Source organism: Somniosus microcephalus, chromosome 1, assembly GCF_052327205.1.
Source record: "Somniosus microcephalus isolate GS21.2 chromosome 1, FLI_Smic_1.0, whole genome shotgun sequence".
In the NCBI taxonomy this organism is placed as follows: Eukaryota; Metazoa; Chordata; class Chondrichthyes; order Squaliformes; family Somniosidae; genus Somniosus; species Somniosus microcephalus.
This window is the reverse complement of record NC_140987.1, coordinates 20,874,587-20,887,355: the sequence shown is the minus strand read 5'-3', so window position 1 is coordinate 20,887,355 and position 12,769 is coordinate 20,874,587. Positions and strand designations below refer to the sequence as shown.

Here is a 12,769-nt window from a genome sequence, read left to right as displayed (position 1 = left end):
GAATTGCTTTCGGGCTCTGTTGTAACTCTTGAAGGTGCCCTGGATCCAACTCTATGTGGCAACGTTGACTGGCAGTGGCTCCCGCCGTCCCGTGAGCCTTCATAATCTTCGTACGCACTCAACCTGGCATCTGAGACCTCGATAGCTGTTTTCATCTCCAGCCGTTCTTTCTTTGCCTGCACCTGGGCCCGCTGGGCCTGCAGTTGGGCCTGTTGGGCCTGCAGTTGGGCCTCTTGGACCTGCAGTTGGGCCTCTTCCCGTTCAAGAGCTTGCTTCTCATCTAAAGATGCTGCGCGCGCCATCAACGCCGCCCGTTCAGCCTCCGCTCTCATGCGTCGCGCTGAGCTTGTGGTAGAAGCGACTGACCTGCGTCCAGAAACAGAGCTACCTTCTTTTCGATTTTTGCTCGGTCTGGCGGAAGTCTCTGAAATGCTATCGTCTGGTCCGACTTCATCGTCAACCTTATCTTTCTCTGCTGTATCAGCATCTTGACGAATTTTTAACATCCACTGCTCCGTGGCCTTGATATAGTCCTTAATGCTGGTTGATTTAAGATCAAACCAGTCGTGCTGATCAGTGTTTCCCTCTTCTTCAGACAGAAGTGCTAATACATCTTCATTGAGTATATTAAATTCTTCATGCAGCTTGGAGAAATCGTAATACATCATGTCTTCAGCTTTCTTAATATTAGCATTATCTTCCATGAGACGATCAATTATCTTCATTTTTCCAGTTATCTGAACTAATTTAGCCTTCCTTGCACCTATGCTTCTATGTAACTTCTCTTCCCTTGCCTTTGGGGTGAGCTTTATTTCCCTCTTTTGGCCAGCAATCCTTCTGGCTGGGGGAAGCTCCTGGCTCCGTAAGGCCTCGGCCATTTTACCCGCAGCTCTTATTTAGCTTCTCAACAGAATGAACAAAGCAAGTAACAGTCACTGTACCTTCGCTTTCTTAAATTGTCGTCTGGCTCCGTGACCATTCATGTATACGTTCGCCGACGATTCCGTCCCTTCCTTCTTAGGGAGCTAGTTTTTGACTAATGTAGTGGCGCTTCTTAGTTTCCAAACAGGCAGGCCACTGAGCTGTGGGGCCTTTAACAACGAGTAGACGCGTGTCGAAATAAAACGTTCCCAAACGTAGCTTTGTCTTTTAAACTGTTTACTATAACACTTAACAAACGGAATTACAAAGCAAACACGTATAAACGAACACGGTCAAAAACTGTACCGGATGACGGAGAGGGTTATCTACCGAGGCTATTTTTAACAAACAATAATTTAAAAAATCAACAAATGTGCAGCATACAGTAATTGGGTACTCACCTACAGAATGTTGTGTTAAATGGATGGTGGAAGGTGCTTGATTAAGTACAGTACTGCCAGTTGAGGGTAATCAATAACTCTTTAATTACTTCCGACAGCGCCAAGAAGCCGAGTAGTGGCAGTTTGGAGAACTACCCCCACTGACTAACGTGGCCACCGCGGGAGACTCGGACTCATTGCCGGTTATTGAGGTGTTGTTTTTGGAGTGAATTTTGCCGGTTGAGAGAGAATTCAGGATATTTAGGTGCCGTTTAAACGAGAGTTTCCTGTAGTAAAGTGGACTTTGAGAGTCTTTAATTCTAATTTACACAGCAATGCCAAACTTCTGATGCGATAAGATCGATTTATTTTGTTGAGAGGGGGTGGCGGGGGGGTGCGTGGAGTTAAAAAAAAAACCTTTGCACCGAAGCTTATTGTTGCAGTCAAAACAGGAAACAAAAGTAACGCTGCATGGCCCAGAGTTGTGTTTACTGGGCCACGCCAGTGAGGTGCACGGATGTGTGAGTACTGACCCATTTTCATAAAGGTCGTGCACACTACTCCGTACAGCAGTGCGTCTGGTGGAAGCTGTGCGTCAGTTCCCTCCGCCAAAGTTAATACGCACCAACAGGCACTTCCGTCAGTGGTCGTGCCCCTGCCCTCTGCAACTTTCTGCCCAAATCACTTGCTTACCGCTCTCCCTGCCTTCAAAAGCCTGCTAAAAACCGAGCTCCTCAGGCTGAATTTCTGTCTCCTCCACCCCTTCCCCTTCCCCCCGCCCCCACCCATTTAATTTCCTGCTCAGGATCCACAGGAATTGAAAACTAATCTCCAAGTGTTTTTTTTTCTCTCCAATTTCTTTGAGCATTTTTGTTTATTAGCTATAAAAATATTGAAGATGGTGGGGGGAAGAGAGAAAGAGGAGTTAGTGGGGTGTCGGTGTAGGGCTGGGTCAGTGGGGTGTGGGGCTGGGTCAGTGGGGTGTGGGGTTGGGTCAGTGGGGCGTGGGGTTGGGTCAGTGGGGCGCGGGGCTGGGTCAGTGGGGCGTGGGGCTGGGTCAGTGGGGCGTGGGGCTGGGTCAGTGGGGCGTGGGGTTGGGTCAGTGGGGTGTGGGGCTGGGTCAGTGGGGTGTGGGGCTGGGTCAGTGGGGCGTGGGTGTGGGGCTGGGTCAGTGGGGCGTGGGTGTGGGGCTGGGTCAGTGGGGCGTGGGTGTGGGGCTGGGTCAGTGGGGTGTGGGGCTGGGTCAGTGGGGTGTGGGTGTGGGGCTGGGTCAGTGGGGCGTGGGGTTGGGTCAGTGGGGTGTGGGGCTGGGTCAGTGGGGTGTGGGTGTGGGGCTGGGTCAGTGGGGCGTGGGGTTGGGTCAGTGGGGTGTCTGTGTGGGGCTGGGCCAGTGGGGCTGGGTCAGTGGGGTGTGTGTGTGTGGGGTTGGGTCAGTGGGGCTGGGTCAGTGGGGCTGGGTCAGTGGGGTGTGTGTGTGTGGGGTTGGGTCAGTGGGGCTGGGTCAGTGGGGTGTGGGGCTGGGTCAGTGGGGTGTGGGTGTGGGGCTGGGTCAGTGGGGCGTGGGGTTGGGTCAGTGGGGTGTCTGTGTGGGGCTGGGCCAGTGGGGCTGGGTCAGTGGGGTGTGTGTGTGTGGGGTTGGGTCAGTGGGGCTGGGTCAGTGGGGCTGGGTCAGTGGGGTGTGGGGCTGGGTCAGTGGTGTGTGGGGCTGGGTCAGTGGGGCGTGGGGTTGGGTCAGTGGGGTGTGGGGCTGGGTCAGTGGGGTGTGGGGCTGGGTCAGTGGGGTGTGGGGTTGGGTCAGTGGGGTGTGGGGCTGGGTCAGTGGGGTGTGGGGTTGGGTCAGTGGGGTGTGGGGCTGGGTCAGTGGGGTGTGGGGCTGGGTCAGTGGGGTGTGGGGTTGGGTCAGTGGGGCGTGGGTGTGGGGCTGGGTCAGTGGGGTGTGGGTGTGGGGCTGGGTCAGTGGGGCGTGGGGTTGGGTCAGTGGGGTGTCTGTGTGGGGCTGGGCCAGTGGGGCTGGGTCAGTGGGGTGTGTGTGTGTGGGGTTGGGTCAGTGGGGCTGGGTCAGTGGGGTGTGGGGCTGGGTCAGTGGGGTGTGTGTGTGTGGGGCTGGGTCAGTGGGGTGTGGGGCTGGGTCAGTGGGGTGTGGGGCTGGGTCAGTGGGGTGTGGGGCTGGGTCAGTGGGGTGTGGGGCTGGGTCAGTGGGGTGTGGGGCTGGGTCAGTGGGGTGTGGGGCTGGGTCAGTGGGGTGTGGGGCTGGGTCAGTGGGGTGTGGGGCTGGGTCAGTGGGGCGTGGGGCTGGGTCAGTGGGGTGTGTGTGTGGGGCTGGGTCAGTCGGGTGTGTGTGTGTGTGTGTGTGGGGCTGGGTCAGTGGGGTGTGTGTGTGGGGGGCTGGGTCAGTCGGGTGTCGGTGTGTGTGTGGGGGGCTGGGTCAGTGGGGTGTGTGTGTGTGTGGGGGGCTGGGTCAGTGGGGTGTGTGTGTGTGTGGGGGGCTGGGTCAGTCGGGTGTGTGTGTGTGTGGGGGGCTGGGTCAGTCGGGTGTGTGTGTGTGTGTGGGGGGCTGGGTCAGTCGGGTGTGGGTGTGTGTGTGGGGGGCTGGGTCAGTGGGGTGTGTGTGTGTGTGTGGGGGGCTGGGTCAGTCGGGTGTGGGTGTGTGTGGGGGGCTGGGTCAGTCGGGTGTGTGTGTGTGTGGGGGGCTGGGTCAGTGGGGTGTGTGTGTGTGTGGGGGGCTGGGTCAGTCGGGTGTGTGTGTGTGTGGGGGGCTGGGTCAGTGGGGTGTGTGTGTGTGTGGGGGGCTGGGTCAGTCGGGTGTGTGTGTGTGGGGGGCTGGGTCAGTGGGGTGTGTGTGTGTGTGTGGGGGGCTGGGTCAGTCGGGTGTGTGTGTGTGTGGGGGGCTGGGTCAGTCGGGTGTGTGTGTGTGTGGGGGGCTGGGTCAGTCGGGTGTCGGTGTGTGTGTGGGGGGCTGGGTCAGTCGGGTGTGTGTGTGTGTGGGGGGCTGGGTCAGTCGGGTGTGTGTGTGTGTGGGGGGCTGGGTCAGTCGGGTGTGGGTGTGTGTGGGGGGCTGGGTCAGTCGGGTGTGTGTGTGTGTGGGGGGCTGGGTCAGTCGGGTGTGTGTGTGTGTGGGGGGCTGGGTCAGTCGGGTGTGTGTGTGTGTGGGGGGCTGGGTCAGTGGGGTGTGTGTGTGTGTGGGGGGCTGGGTCAGTCGGGTGTGTGTGTGTGTGGGGGGCTGGGTCAGTCGGGTGTGTGTGTGTGGGGCTGGGTCAGTGGGGTGTGTGTGTGTGGGGGGCTGGGTCAGTGGGGTGTGTGTGTGTGTGTGGGGGGCTGGGTCAGTCGGGTGTGTGTGTGTGTGGGGGGCTGGGTCAGTCGGGTGTGTGTGTGTGTGGGGGGCTGGGTCAGTCGGGTGTCGGTGTGTGTGTGGGGGGCTGGGTCAGTCGGGTGTGTGTGTGTGTGGGGGGCTGGGTCAGTCGGGTGTGTGTGTGTGTGGGGGGCTGGGTCAGTCGGGTGTGTGTGTGTGTGGGGGGCTGGGTCAGTGGGGTGTGTGTGTGTGTGGGGGGCTGGGTCAGTGGGGCGTGGGGCTGGGTCAGTGGGGTGTGTGTGGGGCTGGGTCAGTGGGGTGTGTGGGGGGCTGGGTCAGTGGGGTGTGTGGGGGGCTGGGTCAGTGGGGTGTGTGGGGGGCTGGGTCAGTGGGGTGTGTGGGGGGCTGGGTCAGTGGGGTGTGTGGGGGGCTGGGTCAGTGGGGTGTGTGGGGGGCTGGGTCAGTGGGGTGTGTGGGGGGCTGGGTCAGTGGGGCGTGGGGCTGGGTCAGTCGGGTGTCGGTGTGGGGCTGGGTCAGTGGGGTGTGTGTGGGGCTGGTTCATAAGAACATAAGTAGTAGGAGCAGCAGTAGGCCATACGGCCCCTCGGGCCTGCTCTGAACCTAGACTCACGTCCACTTCCCTGCCCGCTCCCCGTAACCCCTAATTCCCTTATCAGCTAGGAAACTGTCTAGCTCCGTTTTAAATTTATTTAATGTCGCAGCTTCCACAGCTCTGTGAGGTAGCAAATTCCATAGATTTACTACCCTCTGAGTGAAGAAGTTTCTCCTCATCTCAGTTTTGAAAGGGCAGCCCCTTATTCTAAGATTATGCCCCCTAGTTCTAGTCTCACCCATCAGTGGAAGCATCCTCACCGCATCCACCCGATCAAGCCCCCTCACAATCTTATATGTTTCGATAAGATCGCCTCTCATTCTTCTGAATTCCAATGAGTAGAGGCCCAACCTACTCAACCTTTCCTCATAAGTCAACCCCCTCATCTCCGGAATCAACCGAGTGAGCCTTCTCTGAACTGCCTCGAGAGCAAGTTATACAGGGTACTGGTGAGGCCACACCTGGAATACTGCGTACAGTTTTGGTTTCCATATTTAAGAAAAGATATACTTGCTCTCGAGGCAGTTCAAAACATATAAGATTGTGAGGGGGCTTGATCGGGTGGATGTGGTGAAGATGTTTCCACTGATGGGCGAGATTAGAACTAGGGGGCATAATCTTAGAATAAGGGGCTGCCCTTTCAAAACTGAGATGAGGAGAAACTTCTTCACTCAGAGGGTAGTAAATCTATGGAATTTGCTACCTCAGAGAGCTGCGGAAGCTGCGACATTAAATAAATTTAAAACGGAGATAGACATTGTCCTAGCAGATAAGGGAATTAGGGGTTACGGGGAGAGGGCAGGGAAGTGGACGTGAGTCTAGATTCAGATCAGCCATGATCCTATTGAATGGCGGAGCAGGCCCGAGGGGCCGTATGGCCTACGCCTGCTCCTATTTCTTATGTTCTTATGTTCTTATGAGAGGGAGGTGGAGGGACAAGGGGTTTATGCAGAGAAGTTCAGAGTGCTGGGCTTAGGCTGCTGAAAGAAAATCTTAGAAAGCTGTGTAAGGGGGAGAAGAGGCAGCCAGTAGGAGACAGATAATATTCACAGTCATAGAGAGCTTTTTTTTTAAAAAGAGGTTTTTTAATTTTCTTCGGTTCCCGCCACAATCTCCATTCACCAGACACCGATTCCTTTGTTTCTTAACCTGTCCCAGTACCATCTCCTCTTGCCTTGAATATCTCTCACTGTCTCTTAACCTCTTCCACCCTATCACAGACCTTCCCTTTTGTTCTTTCATGCCCTCCCCCATTTCCCAGCCTCTTCACTTGCTTAAAAATCTGTTCCATTTCCTGTTTTTTTTCCAGTTCTGACGAAAGGTCATCGACCTGAAACGTTAATTCTGTTTCTCTCTTCACAGATGCTGCCCTGGCCTGCTGAGTATCTCCAGCATTTTCTGTTTTTATTACCGATTCCTTACCTCTCCCCGGCCACTGTCTCAGGCTGAACCAGACTGTTTTCAACCTCCGCGTCCCATTTGACCCCGAGCGGAGCTTCCGACCCCACGTCCCCCTCCATCACTAAGACTGCCTACTTCCACCTCCATAATAAAGTTCCGTCTCCCTCCCTACCTCATCCCATCCTCTGGTGAAACCCTCATCCATGCTGTTTCTACCTCCAGACTCAACGATTCCAACACTCTCCCGGCCGGCCTCCCAACTTCCATCGTCCATAAACTTGAGCTCATCCAAAACTCTGCTGCCCGTGTCCTAACGCGCATTGAGTCCCGTTCACCCAACACCCGCTGTGCTCGCTGACCTACATTGGCTCCCGGTACGATGACACCGTTTCAGCCACATGCACTAATTTTAGTAGAAAACTCCTTACGTACACCCACACAATACATGGTAAATAGGCTTCACACGTGAAAATCTACTTCACAAACATTGCACATAAAGTTCATATGCTTATACTGTGTGAATGAGTAGTGAGATCACCTGCCCATCAACGGTGTCCATTACTCAGACCCAATTAGCCACATGTGGAGAGTAGCTAACGCACTGGACAACACCGATGTAGGGGCATCCAACTGTGCTTTCAAAGTTTCCAGCCGATGAGGGACAGTGACTGAGAACTGGGTCTCTACTTAAATAACAGAAAAATCGGACAATTTGTACAATTACTTAAAAATAAAAAGGGGTTGCCTTGCATATTGGGGATAGCTGTAGAGGGAACACACGTACACACACACAAAATCAACGGCGTTTGAAATATCAACTGCAAGTTATGAGGAAGGATGTTCTTGCCATGGAGGGAGTGCAGCGAAGATTCACCAGACTGATACCTGGGATGGCAGGAATGATGTATGAGGAGAGATTGGGTCGATTGGGCTTGTACTCACTGGAGTTTAGAAGAATGAGAGGGGATCTCATTGAAACTTATAAAATTCTAACAGGACTAGACAGACTAGATGCAGGAAGGATGTTCTCAATGGCAGGGGAGTCCAGAACCAGGGGTCACAGTCTAAGGATAAGGGGTAAGCCATTTAGGACAGAGATGAGGAGGAATTTCTTCACCCAGAGAGTGGTGAACCTGTGGAATTCTCTACCACAGAAGGCAGTTGAGGTCAATTCATTAAATATATTCAAGAAGGAGTTGGATATATTTCTTAAGGCTAAAGGGATCAAGGGATATGGGGAGAAAGCAGGGACAGGGTACTGAATTTGGATGATCAGCCATGATCGCATTGAATGGCGAAGCAGGCTCGAGGGGCCGAATGGCCTACTCCTGCTCCTATCTTCTATGTAAGTTAAAAGTCAGGACATTATGGCTCGTGTAACCTCCAAATGATCCTATCGCCATGAGGCAGGCCCTCCTCTCCCTGCTGAAGAGTCACTGACCCTGGACCCCCACCCTCGACTGTCTAATCCAGACGTGAACCGCGTTGTGTACAGTAATACACCGCTCTCACCTTCCTCTCCTCCTCGCACGCAGCCGAGAAGTACCAGGTTCTGTGCTTCTTGTTAACGTGAATGATTTTGAAGGGAAACACGTTGCTCGAAGTCGTTTCCTCAGTTGACCTCATAACCCTGAGGAAAAGAAAGAAAGAGAAAGAAATAAACATAACGGAATCGATCATAGAAATTTACAGCACGGAAGGAGGCCATTCGGCCCATCGTATCTGTGCCGGCCGGAAAAGAGCTATCCAGCCTAATCCTGCTTCCCAGTTTTTGGTCCGTAGCCCTGTAGGTTACGGCACTTCAAGTGCATATCCAAGTACTTTTTAAATGCAGTGAGGGTTTCTGCCTCTACCACCCTTTCAGGCAGTGAGTTCCAGACCGCCACCACCCTCTGGGTGAAGAAAGTTCTCCTCAACTCCCCTCTAAACCGTCTACCAACTACTTTGAATCTATGCCGATAGCAAAATACTGCGGATGCTGGAAATCCAAAATAACAACAGAAAATGCTGGAAAAACTCAGCAGGCCAGGCAGCATCCGTGGAGAGAGAAATAGAGTCAACGTTTCAGGTCAAAACCTTTCGTCAGGACTGAAAAATCACAGGAAATGAAACCGATTAAAAGGCCAGTTTGGGGGCTGGGAAATGGGGATGAAAGAACAAAAGAGAAGTGAAGAGACATTAAGAGGTATTCAAAACCAGACGAGGTGGTGATAGGACTAGTGGAGAGACAAAAGACGGCTCTAGATGTTTATTAAATGGATGTAATGTGAAGTGTGAAATGCGCTGGCAGAATGAGAGACAGCTGTCATGTGGGAGAGAAAAAAAGGGGGAAGGACACAGCAGTCTCCCATTCTGCTAGCGCATTTCACACTTCATCTATTTAATAAACATCTAGAGCCGTCTTTTGTCTCCACTAGTCCTATCACCATCTCGTCTGGTTTTGAATACCTCTTAATGTCTCTTCACTTCTCTTTTGTTCTTTTGTCCCCATTTCCCAGCCCCCAAACTGGCCTTTAATCTGTTTCATTTCCTGTGTTTCCTCTCAGTCCTGACGAAGGGTTTCGACCTGAAACGTTGACTCTATTTCTCTCTCCACGGATGTTGCCTGGCCTGCTGAGTTTGTCCAGCATTTTCTGTTGTTATTTTAAATCTATGCCCCCTGGTTACTGGCCTCTCTGCTAAGGGAAATAGGTCCTTCCTGCCCACTCTATCTAGGCCCCTCATAATTTTATACACCTCAATCAAGTTTCCCCTCAGCCTCCTCTGTTCCAAAGAAAACAACCCCAGCCCATCCAATCTTCAAACATCATAGGACAGTTGTTCACAATGCTGCATCTTGCTCCAGACTTCAAACACGAGCGGATCACTATGAGCAGATCGCCCTGGTAACACTTCACACTTGAAGACTTTTAATCCAATTCCCAGTGGGAAGAAAGAAAGAATAAAGACTCGCATTTCTATAGCGCCTTTCACCACCTCAGGACGTCTCAAAGTGCTTTACAGCCAATGAAGTACTTTTGAAGTGTAGTCGCTGATGTAATGTATAAAATGCGGGAGGCAATTTGCACACAGCAAGCTCCCACAAACAGCAATATGATAATGGTCAGATTCTCTGCTTTTAGTGATGTTAGTTGAGTGTTCGATATTGGCCAGGACACCGGGGAGAACTCCCCTGCTCTTCCTCGAAATAGTGGCCGTGGGATCTTTTACGTCCACCTGCGAGGGCAGATGGGGCCTCGGTTTAACGTCTCATCCGAAAGACGGCACCTCCGACAGTGCGGCGCTCCCTCAGCACTGTTGGGAGTGTTGGCCTGGATTATGTGCTCAAGTCTCTGGAGTACAAGGTCACAGGACACATACTATTGCGAAAGGCCCTTTTTTACTTATTCACCTAGAAAGGCTGTCCTCCCATCATTGCGTTCGACTGTCTCTTGAACGGATCCCGTGTTTTTGCCTCCAGTCTACCCTACCTATAAGTCTATTCCGTGTGTTTATCTTGGTGTGAAAAAGTCCTCAATTGGAGTTTGAACCTGTAGCCCCTTGTCCTGCTATTACGGCTTAGTTTGAAGGAATATTCTGCATTTACTTTTACTATTTCCCATTTGAAGCATCTTAGTTATCCAGATAGGCTAAAAGAGTTGGGACTCTATATGTTAGAGAAGCGTAGACTTAGGGGGGGATCTGATTGAGGATTGTAAGATAATGAAGGGAATAGATTGTGTTCCAGCTGACACTTCCCCCAGCCAGAGGAAACATCCTCCCTGCATCCAGTCTGTCTAGCCCTGTCAGAATTTTATACGTTTCAATAAGATCCCCTCTCATTCTTCTAGACTCTAGTGAATACAGAACTAGTCGACCCAATCTCTCCTCATACGACAGTTCTGTCATCCCAGAAATCAGTCTGGTGAACCTTCGCTGCACTCCCTCTATGGCAAGTATATCCTTTTTAGGTAAGGAGACCAAAACTGCACACAGTACTCCAGGTGTGGTCTCACCAAGGCCCTGTATAACTGCAGTAAGACATCCTTGCTCCTGTACTCAACTTCTCTTGCAATGAAGGCCAACATACCATTTGCCTCCCTAACTGCTTGCTGCACCTGTATGTTTGCTTTCAGTGACTGGTGTACAAGGACACCCAGGTCCCTCTGTACATCAGCACTTCCCAATCTATCACCATTTATTAAATAATACCCTACCTTTCTGGTTTTTCTACTGAAGTGGATAACTTCACATTTATCCACGTTATACTGCATCTTGTTTGTTGTTGTTTCAATTAAGCAGGTTAGGGAGGAGCAGGGGTCTCAAATTTAAGTTGTATATGGCCAGATCTAGGTTCGATGTCAGGAGGTGGTTCTTTTCCCAGAGAATAGTGGACCTCTAACAGGCTGCCGTCTTGTGCGGCGGACGCGGACTCGCTGAATTCCTTAAAGCGAGAGCTGGACCTGTTTCTGGCTGGGGCGGAGATCACCTTTTACAGAAGGGAGGCATTGCAGGGAATTAAGGGCTAGAGTGATCTGCTGGACTAGCTTCGATCGTCTAGATGGGTTGGAGAGGAATTTCCCAGATTTTTTTCCCCCAAATTGGCCTGGGTTTTTTTTCTCTGGTATCTTGCCTCTCCCTGGAGATCACATGGTTTTGGGCAGGGTGGAGTGTATATGTTGTGACACACAAAGTGTCACAATGGTGTGAGACAGGCTGGATGGACCAGATGGTCTTTACCTGTCCGTCATTTTTCGTATATAGTTTCTATCTCCAATTCATCTACCTATTAGTCACCTGCACTCATGCCCGGAAAGCTCAGATTTACCAGTCTTTTCCTCATTGTACATTCCATTCTCACCACTCTCTGGTTAAAGAAGTTCCTTCTGAATTCCCTATTGGATTTCTTGGTGACTACCTTATATCGATGGCCTCTAGTTTTGCTCTTCCCCACAAGTGGAAACATTCTCTCTGTATTTACTCTATCAAAACCTTTCATAATCTTAAAGACCTCTATTCGGTCACCCCTCAGCCATCTCGGAGACCCAGCCTGCTCATTCTTTCCTGATCGGTATAGCCTCACATTTCTGGTATCACCTTTGTAAATCTTTTTTGCACCTTCTCCAGTGCCTCTATATCCTGTTTATAATATGGCGACCAGAACTGTACGCAGTACTCCAAGTGTGGTCTAACCAAGGTTCGATACAGGTTTAGCATAACTTCTCTACTTTTCAATTCTATCCCTCTAGAAATAAACCCTAGTGCTTGGTTTGCTTTTTTTTAAATGGCCTTATTAACCTGCGTCGCTACTTTTAGTGATTTGTGTATTTGTACTCCCAGATCCCTTTGCTCCTCTACCCCATTTAGATTCTTATTTTCCAAGTAATGTGTAACCTCCTTATTTTTCCTCACCAAAACGTAATACCTCACACTTATCTGTGTTGAAATTCATTTGCTAATCATATGCCCATTCTGCAAGTTTATTAATATGCTCTTGAGACTCTCTTGCCAGTAGGATCTCGTGCAGGGTGTTTCCATTCACTATTTGCATTTGTCACCCATGAGAAATATGTCTGTATATCTTGAATGGTCGAATCAATTAACGTACAGGTGTAGATGATGCTGTTTTACTTGATAAGAACATAAGAAATAGGAGCAGGAGTCGGCCATTTGGCCCCTCGAGCCTGCTCCGCCATTCAATGAGATCATGGCTGATCTTTTGCCTCATCTCCACCTTCCTGCACTATCCCCATATCCCTTAATATTCAAATATCTATTGATCTATGTCTTGAATATATATCTGTCTTGGTATGTTAAACTGGATAACACCAGCACTAGGACCCTGTAGAATCTTAGCCCACTGTGTCTGTGGTAATGTAACCTTTGAGATATTTCAAGCCTTTCGTTGTATGTACAGTCACCTGGTCTACAACAGCTTCTCCCTCTGCCTACTGTATAACTCTGACTGTCCTGTGGCTTATCTCTTACTTTGGTCTTTACTTCCCCTCCCCATGTTCCGCTCCTTCTTTCCTGAAAGCACAGACTCACGCAAGGGGTACCCAGTACCGCGGACACCACCTTGTGCCGCACACAAGAGGCCCGTGATCGGCGAAGGGCTTGCGCTCCCAGTGAGGAGCCTCACCCGCTGGGAGCCCCTATTGGAAATTTGGGGCATGGGCTCTGCAA

At 51.3% G+C, this 12,769-nt stretch overlaps 1 protein-coding gene across 1 annotated transcript in view; it reads right to left on the bottom strand.

Moving 5' to 3' along the window:
* The window catches only part of sh3bp2 (SH3-domain binding protein 2), a 99,547-nt gene that overhangs the window by 61,929 nt on the left and 24,849 nt on the right, over nt 1-12,769 (bottom strand). The window contains exon 3 of the mRNA XM_085974128.1: nt 8,117-8,234. Within this exon, the coding sequence (XP_085830254.1) occupies nt 8,117-8,234 (118 nt within the window). The remainder of the gene's footprint in view (nt 1-8,116; nt 8,235-12,769) is intronic.